The 27912-nt window shown below is 41.7% G+C and overlaps 1 protein-coding gene across 2 annotated transcripts in view; it reads right to left on the bottom strand.

Annotated features, from left to right (window-relative positions):
* The window catches only part of LOC132405482 (A disintegrin and metalloproteinase with thrombospondin motifs 2-like), a 274937-nt gene that overhangs the window by 93734 nt on the left and 153291 nt on the right, over positions 1–27912 (bottom strand). For both annotated transcript variants that reach the window (XM_059990318.1, XM_059990319.1), the window contains exon 4: positions 6902–7101. In XM_059990318.1, coding sequence (XP_059846301.1) covers positions 6902–7101 — 200 coding nt within the window. The remainder of the gene's footprint in view (positions 1–6901; positions 7102–27912) is intronic.

Raw genomic sequence — 27912 nt, 5'->3', positions numbered from 1 at the left:
TAGCCTGTGGGAGATGCAAAGTACCTTAGATAGCGACAAATAAGGACAAAAACGAGAGGAACGAAACAATGCTGGAAATGAATAGTGCTGAACGCTGCAGCAGCTGGAAATCCAAAATAAAAGAGAAAGCCTGGCATCTTCAGAGAAAGAAACAGAGCCAATATTGCAAGCAAATGATTTCTAGCATCTACAAATTTTTGAGTTTCAATACATGTCGGGAGAACTGTCCAGAGTTCCACCAGAACAGCCTGGCACAGGATGTCTCCCCACACAGTGTAATTTTGTTCAATTAAGCAGTGTTTTATTGTCATCTATAATTTGAGAAAGTAAATCAAACAGCATTGCTCATGGCTGCAAAATGTAGCCTCATCGGGAACCACTGAAGCCAGCAAGAGCTAGAAGTAAAACAACAGAACCCAACGTTTGGACAATGATTCAAGTGCCAGGCTGAACCGAAGCAATGGGATACAGGCCCCGGAGTGTATCACAGTGACAGAACTCAAAGTTTGGACGACGATGGGCCAGATTGAAAAATAGACAATAGACAATAGACAGTAGGTGCACGAGTAGGCCATTCGGCCCTTCTAGCCAGCACCGCCATTCACTGTGATCATGGCTGATCATACACAATTAGTACCCTGTTCCTTCCCTCTCCCCATATCCCTTGACCCCGCTATCTATAAGAGCTCTATCTAACTCCCTCTTGAATGCATCCAGAGACTTGGCCTCCACTGCCTTCTGGGGCAGAGCATTCCACATATCCACCACACTCTGGGTGAAAAAGTTCTTCCGCATCTCTGTTCTAAATGGCCTACCCCTTATTCTTAAACTGTGGCCTCTAGTTCTGGACTCATCCATCAGCAGGAACATGCTTCCTGCCTCCAGTGTGTCCAATCTTATATGTTTCAATCAGATCCCCTCTCATCCTTCTAAATTCCAGTGTATACAAGCCCAGTCGCTCCAATCTTTCAACATATGACAGTCCCGCCATTCCAGGTATTAACCTTGTGAACCTACGCTGCACTCCCTCAATAGCAAGAATGTCCTTCCTCAAATTTGGAGACCAAAACTGCACACAATACTCCAGGTGGGGTCTCACCAGGGCCCTGTACAACTGCAAAAGGACCTCTTTACTCCTATACTCAATTCCTCTTGTTATAAAAGCCAGCATGCCATTAGCTTTCTTCACTGCCTGCTGTACCTGCATGCTTACTTTCATTGACTGATGTACAAGAACACCTAGCTCTCATTGTACTTCCCCTTTTCCTAACTTGACTCCATTTAGATAGTAATCTGCCTTCCTGTTCTTGCCACCAAAGTGGATAATCTCACATTTATCCACATTAAACTGCATCTGCCATACATTTGCCCACTCACCCAACCTGTCCAAGTCACCCTGCATTCTCATAACATCCTCCTGACATTTCACTCTGCCACCCAGCTTTGTGTCATCAACAAATTTGCTAATGTTACTTTTAATCCCTTCATCTAAATCATTAATGTATATTGTAAACAGCTGCGGTCCCAGCACCGAACCTTGTGGTACCCCACTGGTCACAGCCTGCCATTCCTAAAGGGACCAGTTAATCACTACTCTTTCTTTCCTGTCAGCCAGCCAATTTTCAATCCATGTCAGTACTCTGCCCCCAATACCATGTGCCCTAATTTTGCCCACTAATCTCCAATGTAGGACTTTATCAAAAGCTTTCTGGAAGTCCAGGAACACTACATCCACTGGCTCTCCCTTGTCCATTTTCACAGTTACATCCTCAAAAAACTCCAGAAGATTAGTCAAGCATGATTTTCCCTTCATAAATCCATGCTGACTCAGACTGATCCTTCTACTGCTATCCAAATGTGTTGTAATTTCCTCTTTTATAATTGACTCCAGCTTCTTTCCCACCACTGATGTCAGGCTAACCGGTAATTCCCTGTTTTCTCTCTCCCTCCTTTCTTGAAAAGTGGGACAACATTAGCCACCCTCCAATCAGCAGGAACTGTTCCTGAATCTATAGAACATTGTAAAATGATTACCAATGCGTCCACGATTTCTAGAGCCACCTCTTTAAGTACCCTGGAATGCAGACCATCAGGTCCCAGGGACTTATCAGTCTTCAGACTCAACAGTCTATCCAACACTGTTTCTTGCCTAATATAAATTTCCTTCAGTTCATCCTTTATCCTAGTTCCTTTGGCCATATTACCTCTGGGAGATTGTTTGAGTCTTCCCTAGTGAAGACAGATCCAAAGTACCTGTTCAACTCATCTGCCATTTCCTTGTTCCCCATAGTAAACTCACCTGTTTCTGTCTTCAATGGCCCAGTTTTGGTCTTAACTATTTTTTTTGCAATTCACATACCTAAAGAAGCTTTTACTATCCTCCTTTACATTCTTGGCTAGTTTACCTTCGTACCTCATTTCTTCTTGGCATACTGCCTTTTTTGTTATCTTCTGTTGCTCTTTAAAAGCTTCCCAGTCCTCCGGTTTCCCGCTCATCTTTGCTATGTTATACTTCTTCTCTTTTATCTTTATACTGCCCTTTACTTCCCTCATCAGCCACGGCTGCCCCTTACTCCCCTCAGGATCTTTCTTCCTCTTTGGAATGAACCGATCCTGCACCTTCTGCATTATTCCCAGAAATACCTGCCATTTTTGTTCCACTGTCTTCCCTGCTAGGGTATTGTTCCATTGAACTTTGGCCAGCTCCTCCTTCATAGCTCCATAGTTCCCTTTGTTCAATTGTAATACTGATACATCCGATTTTCCCTTCTCCTTCTCAAATCGTAGGTTAAAACATATCATATTATGGTCACTACCTCCTAATGGTTCCTTTACCTCCATGTCCCTGATCAATCCGGTTAATTGCACAACACTAAATCTAGAATTGCTATCTCCCTGGTAGGCTCCAGTACAAGCTGTTCTAAGAATCCATCTCGGAGACACTCCACAAACTCCCTTTCTTGGGGTCCAGTACCATTTTGATTCTCCCAGTCAACCTGCATGATGAAATCCCCCATGACAACTGTATCATTACCTTTGCGACATGCCAATTTTAACTCTTCATTCAACTTACACCCTATATCCAGACTGCTGTTTGGGGGCCTGTAGATAACTCCCATTAGGGTCTTTCTACCCTTAGAATTTCTCAGTTCTAACCATGCTGACTCTACATCCCCATATTCTATGTCCCCCCTCGCAAGGACTGAATATCATTCCTCACCAACAGAGCCACCCCAGCCCCTCTGCCAGTCAGTCTGTCATTTCGATAAGATGTATATCCTTGAATATTCATTTCCCAGGCCCTGTCCGCTTGAAGCCATGTCTCAGTTATTCCCACAACATCGTACTTGCCAATTTCCAACTGAGCCTCAAGCTCATCTACTTTATTCCTTATTCTTCGTGCATTCATATATAATACTTTTAATTCGGTACTCCCCTCTCCTTTCATATCAATTCCTATTTCACTTGGCCATACTGTATGATCTTTTCTTGAGCTTTCTACTCCATTGATTCTGTTGTCCTTTTTAACTTTTCTTATTTTCACTTTCCCTTTAACTCCATCTTTATATTTCCAGTTCATCCCCTCCCCCCCCCCCACTACTTAGTTTAAACACATCCGTGTTGCAGTGGCAAACCTGTCTGCCAGAATGCTAGTCCCCCGCCTATTAAGGTGCAACCCGTCCCTTTTGTACAATTCATCCCTACCCCAAAACAGATCCTAGTGGTCCAAGAATGTAAATCCTTGCTTCCTGCACCAGTTCCTCAGCCACACATTCAGATCCATTATTTCCCTGTTCCTGCCCTCTCCAGCATGAGGAACTGGAAGCAAACCAGAGATAACCACCCTGGAAGTCTTGCTTTTCAGCCGAGTTCTTTGAAGTCCCACTGCAGAATGTCCTTCCTCTTCTTCCCGATGTCATTTGTGCCGACATGCACTACCACTTCCGGCTGTTCACCTTCACCCTTGAGGATTCCCTGCAATGGGTCCGTGATGTCCTGGATCCTAGCACCAGGGAGGCAACACATCATCCTTAAATCTCGCCTGTTGCTGCAGAAACCCCTTTCCGTACCTCTTACTATGGAGTCCCCTACTACCACGGCTCTTCCTGATGTCTGACTCCTCAGCTCTGCTTCTGCACCAATTTTCGGCTCGTAGACCTGTCCGCCTCTCAGACTGGCAGTATCTTCTGTCCTGACAGCTTCCAAGAAGGTGAACCTGTTTACGAGAGGTACATCCCTTGGGGCCTCCTGTACTTCAAGCATCCTTTCCTTCCTCATCGTTGTCCCCTTTCTCTCTTCCGGTATCCTCGGTGTAACAACCTCACTGTAGGTCCTGTCCAGAAAACCCTCGTTTTCACGGATAAATCTGAGGTCATCCAGTTCTTTCTTCAGTGCTGCAACATGCTCCTTCAGAAGTTGAATCTGGACACACTTTCCACAGCTGTAGCAGCCGGGGGCACCATCAGTGTCCCTGACCCCCCACATCATGCACGTAGCACACTGAATCAGCTTAGCGGTCATGTCTTCACCCTCTGCAATTGTGCCTGGCGTGGTCTCCTCGCCGAAGATTCTCGAGCCAAAAACTAGCACTTTTCACACCAGGCACTTCCCTCGACCAGGCCACTTCCCTGGTCAGGGTGTCAGGGCCAGAGGCGGGGGTGCCGTTCAGCTGACTGCTCTGCGATGTTTACTCAGCTCCAACCTGAACCGAGGCTGTGGCATCATGTCTGTGGACAGACTCCCTTTTCATGGACTTCAGCTCTAAATGCTCGTTGCTTGCTTTTATTGTTTGTATGATTTTTTTTCTTTCTGCATATTGTGTGTTGGACAGTCTTTTTTTTAATGGGTTCTTTTGGGTTTCTTTGTTTAGTGACTATCTGTAAGGAGGCCAATCTCAGGGTTGCAGAATGTATACACACTCTGACAATCAATGCACTTTAAACTAATTGGAACAGGGATTCATTCATTGATGTTATATTCAATGTCTGTGGATTTGCACAGCTGTATGTAAGAGGGTTTTATGGACTGTATGGGTTCCCAAGCTGATAAACAAACTATGTTGAAGTGAAGAATTACTTTGCATAAGGGAATTTCACTTGCAGTGAGATTTACAAAAGTTATTTTTCATGACCTGTGCCTTATAACCCCACATTGCTAATGCCTGCCTGATTGTGCTCAGTTGGCCATGGGAGCTGAGCAGAGAGTTTTCCAGCTGTTTCCTTACTCTTTTTCTTGAGGCCCTGCGCTCCTTGTTCCTCTTCCAATGGCTAATGTGTCCATTTTTTGAGATTGTGCAGAATATAGCACAAGAGAGGAGAACATCTACACTGGCTTGTTAGGTACCTCACAGTTCCCCTACACGGATGAAATCAAATCTCATTTTAGGGAGACCAATGATGCTTTTCATTTAATGCTTATTTCAACTTAAAGCCTTTTAGCTTTTGTTTTGCTGCATTCCTGGAGGCCATGGTGAAATTATGCCTTGATGACAAGGGCAGTCATTTTCACCTAACCTCCGGAATGGTCTTTGGTCCAAGTTTGAACCATGGCGGTGATGAAAAGTGGCCCTCGCTCTGCATCTCATCCTAGTTATTCCTAGCACAAATGACCATCTCTAACAAGGGTGACTCTAACCACCCTCCTGTGTCATCAATGTCATTAGCACTTGACACATCTCTTGATACCTCAAAGTTTTTCCAACATCTACAAGACTCAAGTTGAGGGTGTGATGTAACACTTACTGAGGAATGTATTGTGCTTCTTTGTTGCTTTTGCTACTCTTTAAAGGAAAATTATTGCCATTGAAAATTCTAAATGAAACACACTTAGAACTTAGGCCTGTTAGCCCCTGCTAAAGGTCACAGAGTGTGCTAAAACGCAAATTTCTCTTCACCAAAATCAAACAGATGAATTCATATCTACATGAACACAGAGACTTACCTGATGCTGCAGTGAGCAGAAAGTTAGGATACGTGGCAGCAGCCACTTGGGAAGATCCTGTCGAGAGGAAGTTTAAGACCAACATAACTTTGATTTTAATGTAGTGACCAGTCCAGGCGTGAGAGTGCAGCCAAAGGACTTACTGCTTACAGCTTTGGGAGGCCTGACACAACCAGTATGTTGTTTATTGGAGAGGTTCAGTAGTATGCAGCATCTCTCAATACCCTGTGGGATAAGATGTTACGAATGGACACACTTTTGTCTCATGCCACAAGGTCCTTTGCCCACCATGTGAGGCTATCTGAACAACTCCTGTCATAGATGCTGAGAGTGCTGTCAACACTGAGGCACCTCTTCAATGAGCAACTCAGCTACTAATTGCAAAAGAAAACACTACCTGCTATTTTTAACACACCTGTGTACTTTGGTAGGAGTCTGAATGTCCCAGAACAATTTCTAAGGGTGTTCTGTCAGATGTCCCAGTGCTAGCATTTTGTTCTGATAAGAATGATAATAGCAACAAAGAAACACAACATATTCAAAGACATACAGGGATTGTTCCACATAACAGGCTGCACCTTTAATCTCCATTTTATAATGGTAAAGGTGGAAGTGAAACATACGTGAGTATTAACATCAGTTCTTCATATGAAATCAAACTAACATGGACACCGATATGATTTGTGCATGAGAATACCTGCTTCAATTTCCCAATTTTGCATTAAATAACCACTAACAGATATACTTTAACTCAACTTTTGAATTACTTACTTATAGAAGGTACATTCTAATTGATCAACTTTCTACACAATTGTTTCCAAAAAATGATTTTATCTTCTATGCAATAGATTCCATTTGTCCCTACCTGAACGACAGAACTTGTATCTGACATTCTTCATTCCTGTAACTATTCAGGGGTTGACAATAAATGTTCAGTTAAGAAATTAGCAAGTACACTTACTATATTCATTAGGGTCAGGAGATACTCCTGCACATGGTCCTTGTCATGGAATTGCACCACTGTGTCATCAACTCCAAGAAGAACTTCGATGTTATAGTCATCATCTCTATCATGTCTTCGCACCCGCTTGGTTCTGTTCACCTGTTGTTCAACGGCTTTGTGTAAGGCTTCAAGATCACGCAGTCCACTCAGGTCAGGGTCTGCCAGACAGAAGGCAATGTGGAAAGTCAGCATCAGGACAAATGCCTCTCAATAGTGATATTACTAATAGTACCAAATAACGATAGTTTTAAGTTCAGTATTAACTTTAGCAATGGATTGATTCCATCAAGGGTTATGCATTACCTTCAAAAGTTCATTTGTGCAGATTATCATGAGGGATGCTTCTGTTGAGTAGGGAATGTCTTTCTGTTCAGAGTTTCCTGAATCCTTCTTAAGGAATTAGGATAAGCCTCTGACTACTGTTTCAGCTGCATCTTAACTGTCCCAAAACCTTCATCAGGAGGGAGGGAGAGAAAGACAGTTCACTCTATTTCCATTTGAAAAATAACTGAAGGAAGGTGGGGTGAGAATAGATTCAAGTTAACCCTCAGCCATCGGGCTCTTGAACCAAAGGAGATAAATTCACTCAACTTCACTTACCCCATCACTGAATTGTTCCCACAACCTATGGACTCACTATCAAGGACTCTCCATCTCATTTTCTCAATATTTATTGCTTATTTCTTTATTATTATTGTTTCCTCTTTTTGCATTTGCACAGTTTGTTGTTTTCTGCACTCTGATTGAACATCCTAGTCGGGCAGTCTTTCATTGATTCTGTTATGGTTATTATTCTATAGATGTATTGATATGCCCACAAGAAAATGAATCTCGGGGTTGTATATGGTGACATACATGTACTTTAATAATAAAATTTATTTCAAACTTTGAAAGTGGATTAAAGGGAGGTTGAGAAAATATTCATTTGATTAGTGCTAGAGATCTGGAAATCGCTACTTAGATTGTGATGGAAACAGAAACCCTCAGTGTGGTTAAGAGGAACCTGGAAGAGCACTAGAACCATGAACTGCAGAGTTGCTGAGAAGTGAAATTAAATTAAACTCTATATTTGTCTAGACATAGTGAGCTGCAATGTTCTTACAGTGAGTTTCAGATCATCAGCACAGTACCACATCCCTCCTGTATCTAACGAGCATCATTTAAAACATGTTCCTGGAGCTATCTGTCAATATAAACAATTTACTTCATTTTATTTGAACTGAGCTCCTTTTGTATACCCCTATGAAGTCTCCTCTCAACAGTCTTCAAAGGAAATAACTTCAGTTTCTCCACTCTAAACCTCCTAAATCTTATCTACTGTACATCTTGTCTAGGAACTTCACATCCTTCCTGAAGTGCGGTAACTAGAATTGTGTACAATAGTCCCAAAATAGTGTTTTCATAAACTTTCAAACTAACATACTTGTTCTTCTACTGTATACCATAAACACAAGAGATTCTGCAGATCTTGGAAATCCAGAGCAACACATACAAAATGTCGGAGGGACTCAGCAGGTCAGGCAGTATCTATGGAAATGTACGAACAGTCAACGTTTTGGGCTGAGACCCTTCATCAGGTCTCTATGAATTCACAAATTCTACTGTAAGCCTCTACTTATGAAGCCCAGAATTCCATTTCCTTTAGTAAGATATGTGGCTGTTTGCAAAGGTGTATGTAATTTATACCCATATCTTTTGTGCTCCTTTTAGGGCTGTACTTCAACCGAAATGGCCTTTCCTTGGTCATTCTGCCAAAGTGGATCAACGTGAATGAGAAACTCAGAAAATCCATCCTGTCTTGCCTTGAGCATGAAGCCAGCACCAGCAAAAGGAAAGCAAATTATACTGGAGATAAAGAAATAAAACAGTCTCATTTACATAGCCCCCACTCCATCACTTTCAGGACATCTCCAGGTAGTTTGAAATATCAGTATTGTGATAATAGGATGGAACAGGATGTAGAAGAATTGGCAGCCACCTGCACAATTCAGTGAGAATGGCAATATCATAGAGTCACAGCGCAATATATGGATAGACATCCTTTAGCCAAAGAATCCATGCAACTATTCTGCTCCCAGTTTCCTCTAAACCCTACCCCTGCAAGTACCTATCCAAGTGCTGCTTAAATATTACTATTGTACTTGCCTCAGTCACTTCCTCTGGCAACTCGTTCCATATACATCACCCTCTGCATGAAAAAGTTGCCCTCTCAGGTCCTTTTTAAATCTTTCCCCTCTGATCCTACACCTACAGTATGCTGCCCCTTAGTTTTGGACACTCCTGCCCTGGGGAAAAGACTACCTCTCTCCACCTTATCTACGCTTGCTATCATTTTATAAACTTCTATAATGCCACCACTCATTCTCCTCTCCACTAAGGAATAAAGACATAGCTGAGCCAATCTTACCTGATAACTCAAGCCCTCTAGTCCTAGTTACATTCCCATAAATTTTTTTGTACTTTTTTCGAGTTTACCATGACTTTCCTAAAACAAGGTGACCAAAACTGTACTCAGTACTCCAAGTGCGGCCTCACCAGTGACTTCTAGAAGAGCAACATGATGAATGCCCCATCTCATGTATTCAATGACCAGACAAAGGCCACAGTGATAATTGTCTTTTTTCACCTGTGATGCTGCTTTCAATGAACTACATACTGGTACTCTTAGGATCTTCTGTTCCATTACACTCCTTGGTGTCCTACCATTCACAGTGCAAGTCCTACGCTGGTTTCATTTTCCAAAATGCACTCTCTCACCAATCTGTTTTGAGTTTTTTTGAAATCCATTTGCTGCTCCTTGGTCCACTTCCCTGATTGATCAAGATCCCCCTTCATCTCTGATAATCTTCTTCACTATCAACAACTCCTAATTTTGTGACATCTGAAAACTTCTTGGTCTGCAGCACTCCACTATTCATTGACCAACATTTTGAGAAACAACCTACTGCCGCCACCCCCTGCTTTCTATCTCCAAGACGTTTTGAATTCGTCTGATCTGCTCTCCCTGGAATTCATGGGCCCTGACCTTTCAGACTAGCCTAGAATGCGAGCAGTAATTGAAGGCTTAATGAAGTCCAAATAAACGACGTCCACCACCCTATCCTCGTTTACTGTACTTTTTTAGTTACCTCTTCATAAAGATAAACTCTGAAAGGTTTGTCAAACATAAATTTCCACACGCCAATCCATGCTGATGCCCCTGTCAATCTGAATGCTGACACACCTCAGAATTCTTTGCGGTAATTTCCCCACTACTAGTGTCAGACTAACCAACCGGTAGTTTTCTGGCTTGTTCTCACTATCGTTCTTAAACAGCAGAACATTAATTATGTTCCAATCTTCAGTAACTTCATCAGCAGCCAACGATGAAGCAAGTATCTCCACGAGGGCCTCCACATTCTATTCTCTTGCCTCCCACAGAGTCCAAGAAAACACTCAGTCAGGTGCTGAGGATTTATCCACCTTAATGCACTGTAAGGTTGTAGAATCCTCTTCTCCAAAACATCTCTACTGTTTCCCCCATTCCATGACCAACCACAATTTTCTTCTCAATAAACACCAAAGAGAAATATTCGTTAAAAAAAAGAGGAAAAAAAATCCCACCTATCTACCGTGGCTCACAACATATTCAGCCCTGGGGATCTCTAACAAATCCTACTCTCCCCCTAAGCATCCTGTTACTCTTAATGTACCTGCAGTATCTCTTGGGACTTTCTTTAACCTTACCTGCCTGAACCATATCCTACCTCCCTTTGCTCTCCTGATTTTCCTCTTAAAAGTATTCTTGATTTTTTATGTCATCAAGGGACTGACTCGTCCCCAACCTTCTCAACCTGATGTATGCTTCCTTTTCCCTTCTTGACCATTGCTTTCAATATCTCTCATTATCCAAGGTTCCCTAAACTTGCCCGGTGTCCCTTTACCCTAACAGGAATATGCTGCCTCTGGACTCCTGCTATCACACTCTTAAAATCTTCCCACTTGCCATCTGTTCCTTTCACTTCAAATCAATCTCTGCTAGATCCTGCTTGATTTCCCCAGACAGAAGTAATCCTGTAGATTCTAGAAACCTTGGGCAAGACCCACAAAATGCTAGAGGAACTCAGCAAGTCAGGCAGCAACTTGGAGGAGCATAAACAGTCAATGTTTCAGACTAAAACCTTTCATCAGGAGTCCCGTTAAAGGATCTTTGCCCAGAATGTCATCTATTATTTTCCCAGAATTAGGCCTGCTCCAGTTTAGGACTCTAACCTGTGGACCTGTCAGTGAGGTTTTGTGTTCCCGGAACACAATTGAAAGAAAAACACAGGAGCCAGGATACTTGCCTACTTAGTTTTTTCCCCCCTTTTTTCAGTGTGGCACTCACATGACATAGTGGCATAATGATGTATGCCATTCATGTACGTCTCACATATAACCCATAATGAACTAAGTCAACAAACAAGGAAAACAATACATTTACAATATTAATCAAATATTACTGAAAGATTAAACACTCTGCATTCCTCCCTGCTTAGGGATAAGCTCCAACACAATATAGAATGCATCTCAATTCAGATATGCAGCATATTACTCTCCAGTCATCATAAATAACATTTTTCCTGACGGTGGAGTGGGGGTCACTCAGTTGGCAGGTGAGAATTGTGGCTGTAAAACAATGTCAGGTTCTGGGGCTTCCTCCCTCCTGCTTGTAGTAGTTGATCCTGAGATTGCAGGAAGTGGTTCTGACAGCTCTGGGCACTTTTCTTCTCTAACAACTAACACTGCTCTCCTCAATTGATCGATGTGCTGTCTCTGGGTGACACCAGATATGATCTCCACTATGTAGGAAGGTAATCTTTCCAAGTACCACCTTTTCATCATCTCTGTGGTCTCTTTGCCAGGATTGCTTGTCCAGAAGTGAAACATGTTTGAGGAGCCTTCAATTTGTCTCAGCTGTTTGTCCTGCATACTCCTACTGAGATTGGGTTTGAGGAGGTCCAAGAGTCCCAGGAACAGCATAGCAGGTGAGTTGTTGGCTGGGGAGTTTGCAAAGAAGAAATTGGAAAACTTCTGATTCAGTGTCAGTGTAGCATGTTCTGACATTGCCTGCAGTGCGTACTTTAGACTCTGGACAAACCTTTCCTCCAAACCACTTCCAGCTGGGTGGTATGATTAGATTTATGATTTCCTGTACTGGAGATAAAAATTCACCACCCTTGTTGAAAAATGATGTACATAATGAAGCTATCTTATCAAAACAAACTAAAATGTGCTTTGTTCTTTCCTTAATGTCAATTTCATTCAAAGAAACCACAATTATAAATCCATCATAACTTCACAATGCACTTTTTAAAAAATTCTATATATGAAAGTTCAGTCACTAACAGAATACTATACGATAATCAGGCTTCATAAGCTATTTACAGTTTCAAATTAAAATATGATAGTTACTATCTATAACACATTCAAGCTCCTGTAGGGGACAACCATTTTTGGAAACCCCCCCATTGTGCCCAAAGATACTGCATGTCCCTTTTCCAAGCACTCCCAGGAAGTGATGTTACGCATTGTCTCTTAATTACTTTAGTAAGCTTTTAGCTTATACTTTCAAACTGCTTTCATTTCCGAGTATCTAAATTTCCTTTTGCACTGATCTGATGCTATACTGTATATATTATATTACATATATATATATGTATAGGCCTCCGCTAGTCTTGCTAGACCATGGAGTTGCACCTTGGAAAGTTTCTTAAATGGAAGACTGGCAGTTGCCCAAGCTACAAGTCTTCCCTCTCCGTGCCACCGATGTTGTCCAAGTGAAGGGCATTATATATACACATATATACACACACACACACACACACACTCACTTCATATATAGAGCTTTGGCTCTTGGTAGGGTCACCCATGGCAAACAGGTCAAAGCGTAGAGACCAGACTTAGGGTGGTCCTCCAATCCTCCAGGTTAGAGGGTTCATCTCAAGGCTAACAATCCTGAATGGTCAAAAACCAATTGTTATGGAAACAGCAATGAAGACTCCTTCTATACAGACACAGATGGAAGACCTTCAAGCTGCCCTAAATGCCAGTGGCATAACGGGGAGTAGGTAAATAAGTCATCCGGAGTCATAGGCAAACTCGTGGCAGGCTTCATTCACAACACAGTTCCGATACAGTCACAAAGAGTGTAAATGGGTACAACAGTCTGAGCACAAAATGGATGAAACAAATGTCTTATTAAAACAAGACAATCTCAAAAATCAATTGCATTTACTGAGACCCTTACACTGGATAAATCATCTCAAAGCACTTCACAGGACCATGATCAAACTAAACTAAATACTGGGTCACACAAAGCATTAGGGTAGAGGAAGTTTTAAGAAGCTTGACTGCATGATGAAATTTTAAATGCCATATCCCAAAGACCTTGGCATTTCAGAACACCTAGGAGGCAAACATTTAATTTAGAAAATGCAAATGTAAATAGCAAGAAATACATCAAATTACATTATTCCCTGTGCAATGCCTGCAGTGTAAATTAGACCATGTTGTTCTGGGAACATCCATCATTAGAAATTTCCAGAACAATGAAGGCAGTACGGTCTTCGTGTAATGCCAGATTTGAATCCCACTAAGGTAAACAAGAGAAAATCTGCAGGTGCTGGAAATCCAAGCAACACACACAAAATGCTGGAGGAACTCAGCAGGCCAGGCAGCATCGATGGAAAAAAGTACAGTTGATGTTTCGGGGCAAATCTCTTTGGCAGGACCCCATTAAAGGTACATTTTTTCCTTCAAGTCCTTATATACGGAGAGCACCCCTGCCTCTCCCACTTCCATAAACAAACCTCCAGCAACTTCCACATCAGTCTAATGCCTCATAGCCTACTGTTTCATACCCCACCCATTCACCCCAGGATGGAAACCTGCAATCTCTAATACCCCGGAAAGTAACCCCAATTTCCATTCACTCATCACATCTCTTGCCCAGACCCTCACATGTTGCCACTCCCTACTGTAGGCCTCAGATCTGATTAGAAAATCCCCACCCAGATTCAACTTGTTCAGAAGTTGAATCCCCCAGATCTTTGACTGATTGATCAACGGTTTTGATGATTCCAATACTTCCCTCCCTCAAGGCCCACCATGCTTTTTATCGATTCAATCGATCCATCTCCCAATCTTTTCCCTGATCTACTATCCCACCAGCAGCCCTGATCCTGTCTGACTGTCCCAAATCTAAGGCCATAATTCTGATCAATAATCTAAGCCTGCACCATCCTACCCCCATCTTCCTCTGCCTCCACATGGCTGATAAGCTGCTTGCCAATCTGATCCAACCTGATTCCAGGCACAGATCAGGCCTAGGACCCCTCTGCAACCTCCACTATCCTAAGTCCCAATCTTGGTCTGGAGTGGCAAGTTTTCATCGAGAAAATCGATGGTATTGAATGGTTCTCAATTTTAGAAACAATGAACTCTGTTACAGCAGGCTGATGTCAGAAAGAGCTGGTGCTGTGTGCATACTGGCAGTGTACAACCATCAGGATGCGCAAAGTTTTGTGCTGTAGTCTCTTCTTTTTGTGGATTTATAAACTCACACCCTTTTTCCCAAAGCAGCCGCTTTCAATATTTCACAACGGAGCACAGCATTTCATTTATACCTCAGCAGTAAAAGATATTTGTTTTACTGTCTTGTTTCTTTCCTGAGAGAATAGTTATGTGGAAAAAAATCCATGTAAAGGCAATTAGAGATATATTCATCAGGCCTCCTTTTCACAACTTGCAGTTAAACAGGTTGACCACCACTAATCTGGAATGATTGGGAACTTGTGCAGTGCCAATTACTGATTCCCGGATTTGAAGTGGTCGATCTGTATTATTAACATATCACCATCATTAACTGCAAACTTCACCGACTTCACCAAAGTCACTTTATGACTTTGCTTGACTCTATATATGGAATGACAACATTAATTAGTAAAGGAACTATAAAACAAAAGGCACTATGTTCAACGAGTAAGAGAATTCTGAATAGAACCAAGGACCAGGTGGCAGGAAGGAGATATAAGGGCGTATTCCCTGGACAATTTTAGCATTCTAAGTATTGATGTAGGCTTTGCCATACAGTATATAGGACTAAAAATAAATTATGTATGAGTTCATAAATGATTAGTGCTAAATAATAAAGTCCATGGTGGGCTCAGAATAATCCTCTTCAAAATAAAAGTCCTGGGAAAGGCGTTTCAGTAAAATTGGAAAGTAATTCAATGGTAACATGAAAACTCATTCCTTACAACTGTGCAATTGATTTAAATGTTTAATTTCTGTTAATTCATTTAACAGTTAATCAATATTTTTAAGTTAGAATTTGTTTTTGATTTCAGAAAGTAGAATTGGTTAAAGAAAATATGTTCTTACTGTTGTATAGTATCACATAACAGTAAGTGAACAGATGATTGAATCATGTACCCCAGAGGTTTTTCAAGCTACAGTTCACCTTAGTCCCGCTGACCTTATAAAAAAGGGAATATTGAGTGAATGATTGATATTCTACAGTGGTAACCAGAAAACTGATTCATCTCTAGTAGCCATTACCAGAGAGAAAACTCCTCAGAACAGCCTATTGCAGCTTATACACTTTTAAGAGAAGCTGAGCTGTTGTTGAAAGAAATCACTCAATTAGGAAAACTATTAACACATAGTAAATTATTAAGGACATAATTGAAAGTCCCTGGCATAATATATTTTTGGAATGCTTCAGGATGAGCATTTCCAAAAGTGCTGACATATTCTCATTTGAAAAGTCGGTAACTTTTTAATAGAATATTTAAAGTAAGATATTTTAAATTAAAATTATCTAAAATTAGAGGCATGTTCACAGATGAAAAATATCAAGGGGGTATCTTTCCCTTTGCTTTTCTTGGTAGTGGGGTAGTGGTGGGAGATAGCGAAGCAATGCCACATTATATGGGAACTTCACTAAGATTTGAAATCAAATATCTTAAAAATTTCATAATAAATAAATCAACTGAGTATACCTGGTAAAATAGCAAGACTGTCATTTAAAATGTTTAATATACTGAGTCATTCCATAGTTAATCAATACCATTGTACATGGCTCAGTAAGATATTATTAAGGTGTCACTCCTGAAACAATTTGTTAGGGCCTTTTAAGGTGGTTAACTATCAATTGGAAGTTTAGTTGAATTAAAAGTCAGTTCTCCTTGATCCGGGGATTTAAACAGGAAACATTTTGATCTAAACAGCTCACACAAACAGCTCATACTATCTTTTTATAGTAACATGTCTGTTATAAATACCTTGAATATAAAATGGTAAGTGTAGTTAGAACATGAATGAAATTCCTGGTGAGTGTGTACTTCTTATGAGATCAGTGGGGTTCCCAACCTGGGGTCCATGGACCCCTTATTTAATGGTATTGGTCCATGGTACAACAAGGTTGGGAATGCCCACATTAGATCGATTGAATAGAAAGACTTTAATTGCTCTTCAAATGCCTATTTAAAGAGAATAGAATGTGATATTTTCTATATGGTAATTGTTCAAATAGAATATTTACCTGAAGTTTAATCACATAGCACCAGTTATTTCAGTTCTATACAATTGAAATTCAACTTAATTCAGAGTAAGTTGTTAACTTATCCAATTTAAATCATGCCAATTGTGGAATTTAGCTGGGCATTTAAGGCACATTCTGTTTGTGACCCCAATGTGATCTCTGCATCAGGATGCAAGTGACGATGCAATTCCTTGTACAATTTTAGGACATCAAGAGTAGGGTATGTGGTTTTAATAAACAGTTCTGACTTGGGAAACTTTCAAGTAAGTAAAGTATCTACCCAGCTTGTCACCTCCCATTCCCTTGTTAGACTTGCTACAGGAACAATGACTCCAATTGTTTCAATATGGAGGAATGGCTGCAAGGGAGGAAATGTTAGATAATACATACTATCTTTAAATTAATCGAGTTTAAGCAACTGTTTTTAATTGTTTAAAAATGGTTTTGTGTTTTAACCTTTGCTTTAATTAAGAAATTTAAATACTTTGAAAAGATTTCAGATAATTCTCAATAGGGTTTGAATGTTTCGAAATGCTCGAGGCTTGCAAAGACATTTATAATTCAGCTGTGAGAGCTGACTTCACTCGGGCTATGTACAGCCAGCTACTGAAGATTTTAAGATCGTTTTCAGCTGGTCAATGAGTGGGTGCTTGTTCAACACGCACCCCCCTCCCCCACTACACCCACACAAACTAATACCTGCGTAATAGCATTCCATCTCGCCACTACAAGGTTCTACCTGCAAAAATCACATGGTTTGGAGGGTGATGTGTAGGATGCTGGGACAGGGGCATGCAGGAACACAAAAAGTGATTTTTACACGGAGCAGGAAGAGTCGAAGCAGGTCACTGGCTGCTATAAACAAAACTGATAGTGATGTATATTTTTCACAGAAAGGATTGAAGCAAAGGGTATGTTGGCATAAAGTGCTTAAGCATTGAGCTTAACAGCAACAGCGGGCTAGTAGCTGGGATAACGACAGGGCATCCTAAACAATCCCATGAGCACACAGGTTCTTACTTCTTCCACACAAAAAAATACCAGAGGAATGCCACACTTTAAAGGTCTCCTGCCATGCATACTAACTCTCATTGCAGAAACCTGTGTAAAAACCCCTCAAACTGTTTACCCATGGAGATTAGATAAAATAAAATCTGGTGAAATGGTCATATGTAAAGACCAGGAAACATTTTAGGCCAATTCTATCCATTCTTGGTATCCTTTTAATAATAGGGTAGCATAATTGAAATCTACCTTCAATGATAGGTGGATCACCTTTGTATTGTCTGAGATCAGTACAGAATTTGTCATGTTAGGGAAATAAGAGAATGAAGCAACCTTGTGACATGCAGCTAATAAATCCTGTAAAGAAACTTCACACTATAGATATGAAAATATTAAAAAATTAGAGTACTTCACAGTGAATTATTTAACCATTTGAAACTGTCTTCTAAAATTAGATATTATAGGTAAATTATTTAACGCAATAAATTAATGATGACTTTTTTTTCCATAATGTCAGCAAAGAAATTGTCCCTAGGCTCAACTTGTCCATGCTGAGCAAGATGCTCATTGAAGTGAGTCCTACATTTGACCCAAATCCATCCAAACCTTTACCAGCCACATACCTTTCCAAATATCTGCTTAATGTTGTTATTGTAACTACTCCAACCATTTCATCCCACAGCTTGTTCCTGTTATGTTTTATAACTCCAAAAACTAATCAAAAGAAAGACACGGGAGCTGGGGATTACTCGTGTACTTAGCTTCATTTCTTTAGTAAGGCATACACACATGATGTGGTGGCATGATGACGTATGCCATTTACGTACTTTTACATATAATTTGTTATGAATTATGCAAAGACTACTTAATCAAATATATTTGCAATATTACTCAAACATTACTGAAAAATTAAATACACTACACTCCTTCCTGCATTGCTATAAATTCTAACTCAATATAGAAAGCATATTACTTTAAATCCTGTATTTAGTGTATTGCTCTGATATATAGAGTGTATACTATATAATAGAACTACTACATAGTCATCCACAGCATAGCAAGTTTTAAATTGGCCCATTCAGGCCTAAAAATTTAAATGCTATGGAGGATTTCTTACACCTGTGGAATATTTTTCCTGACTGGGGGGGAGGGGGTCACTTTGGCTGTAAAACAATCTCAGGTTCTGTGGCCTCCTCCATTGTGGTTGTAGGAGTTGACTCTGGGACTGCAGGAAGTGCTTCTATCAGTTCTGGGTTCCTTTCTTTCTTAACAATTGTCTTTGCTCTCCTCAGCTGATCAATGTGTTGTCTTCAGATGACATCAGACACCACCTCCACTGTGTAGGAGAGTGGTCCAGATCCGTCTTAATTTTTCCAAGTACTCACTTTTGATCACCTCTGTAATCCCTCTCCAGGACTGCTTGTCCAGGGGTAAAGCAGTGAAGCTCCTTGTCTGAGGAGTCCTAAATTTGTCTCCGCTGTTTGTCCTGCACACTCCTTCTGAGACTGGATTTAATGAGCACAAGGGACGACCCAGGAACAGCTTGGCTGGTAAGTTGCTAGTTGTGGAGTGCGCAGCTTTGCAATATGCTAGGAGGAAATTCATGGCCACCAGATTCAGTGTCAGTGTGATGTTCGCAGCACATTCTTTAGACTCCGGACAAACCTTCCTGCCAAGCCGTTTGTTATGGTGTAAATCTAATACGTCTTATTCCATCCATTTTCAGGAATGAGTGTAACTGTTCTACAGCAAACTATTGTTCATGGTCACTGACTAAATGTTCTGGAACATATCAACAATGTGCGAGGCTGCAGTGGAGGCTATTGGGAACACTTCTGGCCACTTTGTGGCTGCATCCTCCACTACTAAAAAATCTGTGCCTGTGAATGGTGTGGTGACACCCACATGAACGTTTGGTCAGGCCGTTGCCAGGAATAGAGAGGAGCTGCTCATGGCATCTTCTGGACTTGTTGGCTCGAACTTGCTGCTGGATCTACTGATCTATCCCAGACCTCTAAAGCTTCAAGCCAATGCTTTCATTTTGACCACACCTTGATGACCAGCATGTAGCTACTTCAACACTTTCAGCTTGGATGGTACAACAACCCTAAATCCCCACACAAGGAAGCTCCCTTCATGGGTAAGTTCATCCTGACTCTGGTAAGAAAAAAAATGGGGAGAACTGGATTTTCTGTTGCACGTTCCAACCATTCTGGGTTGGCATGCAGACCTGAGACAGTGTGGGGTCTTTCCTGGATTCTGTTTAGATCATCTCTGCCATAACAGGGAGAAGTTTGATTTGCATTAGGGAAAATACATCAAGTGGAGTGGCCCCTCTTCCGAATTTTTCAGGCATTTCCTTTTCTAAGGGCAACCAGGACAAGCCATCAACATCTCCATAATTAGTTGTCATCTTGAGTTCTGTCTTGAAATTGTGTCTTCCAAGAAACAGAGCCCATCTCTGCATTTACACTGCTGCTGCTCATGAAACACCCTCTATGGACCAAAAATGAACAACAGTGGTTGACAATCAGGAATGCGGGTGGACTCTCTCCCGTACAAGTACTGGTTGAAAGGTTTTACACACAAACCAGACTCAAGGCCTCTCTGTCAATCTGTATGTGATTTTTCTTTACAGTGGTAAGGTAACGCGATGTAAAGGCTATGCGGCATTCACGTCCATCACTCATGACATATGACATGACAGCACCCTATACCATAAGGTGAGGTGTCACAGGCAAGATTCACTGGACAATGTGGATCATAATGTGTGAGTACAGTGTCTGATGCCACCATTTCTCTTTTGGAAAGCCTCCTCATGCTAATTTGTCCATTGCCATTTCATCCCAGTCTGCAGTAATGACTTCAGGTAGTGGAGCACAATAGACAGGTTTAGCAGAAACCTGTTATAGTAACAAATATAGTATAATTAATAAGTTCTCCAAAGGACCGCAACTGTGATCTGTCCTTGAGGCATCCACCACTACTTGAATTTTGTTAGCAAATTTGCATAATTCTTGTAGTCAGTGGTGTGACCACAGTAACTGATGCTTGGTTAAGAATTTGCACTTGTTGCATTGTGCTTTGAGCCCATAATCTTCTAATTTTGGAGATGTTTCTCATTATTCTCACCAGTAAAAAATGATGTCGTCCAAGTAACACTGTGACTCTGGGCAGCCTTGCATCACCTGGTCCATTGCTATCCACCAGATTGCAAGCACACGGGGAAATGGGGTTTTAAACTCCCAATACCGACTATCCTGCTGGTAAACATGCAGTCTCTGGTGAATAAAAGCAATGATCTCAGAGCTAGGCTTCTGAAGCAGAGGGATATTAGGACCACATGTGTCCTTTGTGTGCCTACTGTACATTCCCAAACCAAAATCTGTGGATGAACCAGGAGGTATGTCGTCTGCTGAAGGCTGGATCTGTGACATTCGAGTCTGGTGACCCAGGTCTGTACCAGAAAACCAGGTATGATTAGTGGTGGGCTATTTCAAGGGTGAAGAGAGAATTTCGAATGAGGTTGGAGGCAACATCGGATGCAAGACAACTCTGGCAGGGTTTTCAAGACATTACTTCCTACAAAGCGAAACCCAACAGCATGAATGGCAGCGATGCTTCATTACCAGATGAACTCAACGTCTTCAATGCACACTTTGAAAGGGAGAACACAACTACAGCTGTGAAGATCCCTGGTGCACCTGATGACCCTGTGATCTCTGTCTCAGAGGCCGGTGTTAGGCTGTCTTAAAAGAGAGTGAACCCTCGCAAGGTGGTAGGTCCTGAGAGTGTACCTGGTAAGGCTCTGTAAACCTGTGCCAACCAACTGGCAGAAGTATTCAAGGACATTTTCAACCTCTCACTGCAAAGGGCGGAAGTTCCACTTGCTTCAAAAAGGCAACAATTATACCAGTGCCTAAGAAGAATAATGTGATCTGCCTTAATGACTATCGATGTGAGTGCCCGATAGCGCTCAAATCCATGGTGATGAAATGCTTTGAGAGGTTGGTCATGACTAGACTGAACTCCTGCCTCAGCAAGGACCTGGACCTATTGGAATTTGCCTGTCACCACATTAGCTCAACAGCAGACACAATCTCAATGGCTCTTCACATGCTTTAGGCCACCTAGACAACACAAACACCCATGTCAGGACACTGTTCATCAACTATAGGTCAGCATTTAATACCATCATTCCCACAATCCTGATTGAGAAGTTGCAGAACCTGGGCCTCTGTACCTCCCTCTGCAATTGGATCCTTGACCTCCTAACTGGAAAACCACAGTCTGTGCAGATTGGTGATAACAGATCCTCCTCGCTGACCATCAACACTGGTGCACCTCAGGGGTGTGTGCTTAGCCCACTGCTCTACTCTCTGTATTCACATGACTGTGTGGCTAGGTATAGGTCAAATACCATCTATGAATTTGCTGATGATACAACCATTGTTGGTAGAATCTCAGATGGTTACGAGAGGGCATACAGGAGCGAGATATGCCAACTAGTGGAGTGGTGTCACAGCAACAACCTGGCACTCAACGTCAGTAAGACGAAAGAGCTGATTGTGGACTTCAGGAAGGGCAAGATGAGGGAACACATACCAATCCTCATCGAGGGATCAGAAGTGGAGAGAGTGAGCAGCTTCTTTCCCGGGTGTCAAGATCTCTGAGGACCTAAACTGGTCCCAACAAATCGATACAGTTATAAAGAAGGCAAGACGGCGACTATACTTCTATCAGGATGCTGGAACAGGGATCCAATCACAGACCCAGTACTGTGCACACAGTGATATTAATTGAGTAACAAATCCCGAGGTGCAAACAAAGTCAGCGTCGAAGTTCAGGCAGAGATCAAAAAAGCCAGAGAAATCCAAAAACCAGAATCGGGAAACAGACAGAGTCGATATTCAGACAGACAGAGTTCAGATACGAATACCTGTACTGGAAAGGCTCAGGAAAATTCACTGGTACAATCTCACAACAAACAGGTGAAAACACAGGACTGAAATACACTGAGCAATAAACAGAGGGGCAGATGATAGGTGGAGCACAATGAGACATAGTTGACAGCAATACAGGTAATAATGAGAAACAAATGAGAGGCGGAGTACTGAGTAATACAGGGGCTGGAGTAGAGCAGGGGTGGGGACAGGAGCACATGGGGCATGAAAACAAATAAGAGCACATGGTGATACAAAGCCACAGACTGATGGCTAGGGGAAAAACACACAAAAAGACAGAGTTCAACTGGAGATACTGACAGTACTCACCCCTCTACGGATGCCTCCTGGCATCACGGCAGGCAGAACTGGGTGCTGGTGATGAAAGTCCCTGATGAGAGAGGGGTCCAGGATGTTATGAGCAGGGACCCAACATTTCTCCTCAGGACTGTAGCCCTCCCAGTCCACAAGGTACTGGAGGCCATGGCCCCCAGGACGAACGTCCTGCAGTTGATGCACCATAAAGGCCTCTGACCCATCGATGAGCCATGGGGGGGCGGGATTGGGGAACAGGATACAGGGCTTATGAAAGGCTTGATGTGGGACACATGGAAGATGGGATGAATGTGATGGAACGTAAAGGGACAGCTTGAGACAGACGGCAGCAGGGCTAATAACTTTAGCAATGGGAAAGGGGCTGATAAAGCAAGGGGCAAGCTTGCAGGAGTCCACGAGGGGCAGGTCTCGGGTTGGAAGCCACATATGCTGTCCCTTGTGGTAATGTGGAGCCTTGGAGTGATGGCAGTCAGCTTGACGCTTGATCCTAGCAGAGGCACGGAGAAGGGCAGAGCAAGTGCACCCCCGTGTCCGTTGACAGTGGCAGATGAACGCCTCGGCAGATGGAATGCCGACCTCCTCCTCCTGGGCAGGAAACAGTGGAGGTTGGTAGCCAAGCCAGAATCAATAAAACACCCCTCTGTACCAGAATCGACCAAGACAGAGACTGCTCGCCGTTGGACACACCACCTCAGAGAAGCAGGTACGAGAGGAGGGCCGGACAGGGGCCACGCTCACCAATATTCCTCGTCCTGCTGGTGAACGCTGGCTTTTACTGGGCAGGTGGAGATGAAGTGGCCTGGTTGGCCACAGTACAGTGAAGAGATTTGGTATGTCAACCAATACACTCAAAAACTTCTATAGAGCATTCTGACAGGCTGCATCACTGTTTGGTACAGTGGTGGGGGGGGGGGGGGGGCGGGTGCTACTGCACAGGACCGAAAGAAGCTGTAGAGGGCTGTAAACTTAATCGGCTCCATCTTGGCTACTAGCCTACAAAGTAGCCAGGACATCTTCAAGCAGTGCTGATCAGAAAGGCAGCATCCATTATTAAGGAGCCCAGCACCCAGGGCATGCCCTTTTCTCACTGTTACCATCAGGCAGGAGGCACAGAAGCCTGAAGGCACTCACTCAGTGATTCAGGAACAGCTTCTTTCCCTCTGCCATCCGATTTCCAAATGGACATTGAACCCTTGAACACTACCTCACTTTTTAAATAAATATTGTCTACTTTTGCATGATTTTAATCTATTCAATATACATATACTGTAATTGCTTTATTTATTATTATTATTTCTTCTATATTATGTATTGCATTGAACTGCTGCTGCTAAGCTAACAAATTTCACGACACATGCCAGTGATAATAATCTGCTTCTGATTCTGAATTCAAAAATTAGCCTATTATAGTGATAAACTCCTTTCTGAGTGTTTATGGTAAGAAACACTTTGGACTCTTCTTCCATCTCCATCTGCAGATAAATCTCAGCTGAGTCCACTTTGCTGAAGTGTTTCCCTTCAGAGAGATTTCCTCACTCCTGGGCAGAGAGTACTGATCTACTTTCAGTACTGAGTTGATGGTGACCTTAAAATCACCACAGATCCTGACAGACCCCTCCCTCTTGGCTACTGGGAACACTAGCATTGCCCATTTCTGCTTTTATTTTTAGTGGTTATTATTATTATCATCATCACCCAGTGCTCACTGCTGATGAACCTGTGAATTTAATCCATTTCCCGTCACTTTCTACATTGAACGTCTCTGTCCTCTTCCAAAGAAGCATATGCTATGCTTTGTTTCTTTTCTTAAAACTCGGACATCTCTCTCCCCTTCTGAAGAAAACGTGCTGTGCTTCAACTGGTAGGTAGTCATTTCACGTTCATTTTAAAACTTCCTCATGACCACAATTATTTTTTGTAGCTTCAAAAAGTAAACTGTAGGAGGTGGGCAGACTTGTGTCCTTAATTTCTTTTCTTTAGTAAGCTGTGTACATAGGACACGGTGGGTATTGACGTTTGCCATTCACATACTTCTTACATATAACCCATAATGAATTATGTAGATAAACAAAGAATGCTTAATAAAACAACATATTTACAATATTATTCAAATATTACTGAATAGTAAATTTAGTATAGTCCCATACACATATTATCTTTGGATTAAATTTTTTCCTACTAGCCTAATCTTCCCCTCTGTCATTTACCATCTTAAATGTTTTGATGATTTGATATTAAATTAGGAAATAAATATCTGTGTGAGTAAGGGGTCATAATGAAAATCTGAAATCTAAAGCAACACACACACAAACTGCTGGAGGAATCTTAAATCTAATTTTACATAATTTTGGAGTGCTGTTTTTGATTTTCTTTTAATTATCCCCATAATGATCAAAATTACTGAGCGAATCAATTCAGGAGCATTGTTGGGAAGTGAAAATTCCTTGGTATGGGAATTAAATGATTAAAATGCATAGTATATCCATCACATTAGATTAAATGCATAAAATTCCAATTACTTGAGAGGAAGTGAAATTGTTAAACGGTTTTGCAAAGAGCATAATTTAGTGCTGATCTTAAATCTGACCTGTTTCCAGACCCCACACCTTCCTCAGTGTATTATACTACAGACTGAAACGTTCTCTGCCAACCAAGGATAACATCAGCAGCTGTGTCTGCAGGTACTCCCAGGCTTCTCTGGAAATTCTAACCAGTTCAGCACTGAAAGCTCCATCAAGAATCACATCTGTTAATACTCGCCTAGCTCCTAATCTGAGATTCAAAGAAAGAAAAGAGTAAACAACCACAGAAAAATTGATTACCTTTTCTTTGAACAAAACTGCCCTTTGCCCTCAGTAGGAAATGTAAATCCTGCTGGCTATTTTTCTTCAGTCCTTTCACTGCCCCATGTCTCCCCTAACTTCTAATTCACATGAGTGGATTATTCTAGACACACCAAACCTGGGACTTGAGGTGAGGTCAAGAAGAGGGCAAATTGCCATGCAAGATCACCATTCAAATACTCCACAGGCTTTACCAACTTCATATTAAACTGCATCACTTTTGTACTTCTCTTGTGCTTCATAATCACCAAACTGCTATGAATCTATTTTGTTATTTTCTTTATGGCACAATAAATTTAAGGAAAGAGAAACACTTATTATTACTAATTTTGAAAACTTTGGTTTTAGTGCAGACTCACAGCATCATTACTTTAATAACAGTTTGTAAGTAGCAGGATTCATGTTTTGTAAAGTTCACAACCATCCATCAACAAGATTCTCCCCGAGGATTTTCCCTGTGACTAGTTACAAAACACAATACATTTCCCTGAAGTATACTGTAGATTGTATTGATCAAGCTCTGCCAATAGAAGCGAAAATAGGACTGTGAAACTAATAATACAACCCTTTGATTTGTACAATAACTGAAAGCAAGCCTCACTGAGTAGAACCCTGTGTCAGGACAAATGACGAGTTTCTGCTTACTCAGTCTGGATCTACTAAACACTCAGTGGCCACTTCATTTGCTACTTCCTAAGAAAGTGGCGACTGGGTGTATGCTTGTGGTCTTCTGCTGTTGTAGCTCAACGAGTTCAAGATTAGACATGTTATGCATTCTGAGGTGCCCTCTAAATACCACTGTTGTAACATGTGGTTACTTGAGCTTCCGTTGCCTTCCCCTCAGCTTGAACCAGTTTGGCCATTCTCCTCCGACCTCCCTATTAACAAGGTGCTTACACCCACCAAACTGCTGCTCACTACATGTGTTTTGTTTTCTGCACCATTCTGAATTGAAATGAATTTACTTCTTACATTCTTCACTTACATGAGGACTAAAAATCTCTATATTATATCTCTGTCTAAATGTGTAATGTGCAATTTATAGTAATTTGTAATAAATAGTATGCATAACAGGACAGTCAATATAGCATAGAAATACAACTGTGTCAGCGTGAATTAATCAGTCTGATGACCTGGTGGAAGAAGCTGACCCAGAGGCTTTTGGTCCTGGCTTTTATGCTGTGGTACTGTTTCCCGGATGGTAACAGCTGGAAGAATTTGTGGGTGGGGTGACTTGGGTCCCCAGTGATCCTTTGGGCCCTTTTTACACACCTGTCTCTGTAAATGTCCTGAATAGTGGGAAGTTCACATCTACAGATGCGCTAGGCTGTCTGCACCACTCTCTGCAGAGTCCTGCGATTGAGGGAAGTTCAGTCCCCATAGCAGGCAGTGAGGCAGCCAGTCAGTATGCTCTCAATTGTGTGCCTGTAGAAAGTCCTTAGGATTTGGGGACTTATACCAAACTTCTTCAACCATTTGAGGTGAAAGAGGTCTACTGTGATTTTTTTCCTCACACGGCTGTTATGTACAGACCTCATGAGATCCTTGTTGATGTATATGCTAAGGAACTTAAAGCTGTTCACCCTCTCAACATCAGATCCATTGATGTCAACAGGGGCTAGCCTGTCTCCATTCATCCTGTAGTCCACAACTATCTCCTCTGTTTTTGCGACACTGAGGGAGAGGTTGTTTTCTTGACACCACTGTATAAACTCCTGTGTTCTCTGTAAACACCCAGGAGGTCAGCAGTTTCTGAGATACTCAAACCACCCCATCTGGCACCGACAATCATTCCACGGTCAAAGCCATTTAGATCCACATGTCTTCCACCATTTCATGTTAGGTCTGTACAACAACCAAACTTCTTGACCATGCCTGCATGCTTTTCTGCATTGAGTTGCTGCAACATGATTGACATTTGCATTAACAAGGTGCAGGTGCTCCTAATAAAGTGGCCACTGAGGGTAAAAGAACACAGAGAAAGCACACCCTTCAGTCATTTCAGCATTGCCTGATATTGATAAAAATGAGTCATACATGACCAGAAATAATTTCAGACAATTTTATTTTTGTTCTGTATACTCACACTCAGATTGCTCATAAGCTTCTATATTAAAGATTGCTGCAGGTTACATTATGTTCTTTAAGATTCACCAACATCAGCATTCGCAGTTTGAAACTTTTTCTGCAGCAGCTTGAAATTGACAAAGCTGTGCTCAATTAGACAGGCATAAATTATCTATTGCTCTACCTTTGTTAAACTGCCAAGCTAAACAG

The sequence above is a fragment of the Hypanus sabinus genome, chromosome 15 (genome assembly GCF_030144855.1).
Source record: "Hypanus sabinus isolate sHypSab1 chromosome 15, sHypSab1.hap1, whole genome shotgun sequence".
Lineage (NCBI taxonomy): Eukaryota > Metazoa > Chordata > Chondrichthyes > Myliobatiformes > Dasyatidae > Hypanus > Hypanus sabinus.
The sequence above is the reverse complement of the archived record's forward strand: the minus strand, read 5'-3'. Positions and strand labels throughout refer to the sequence as shown.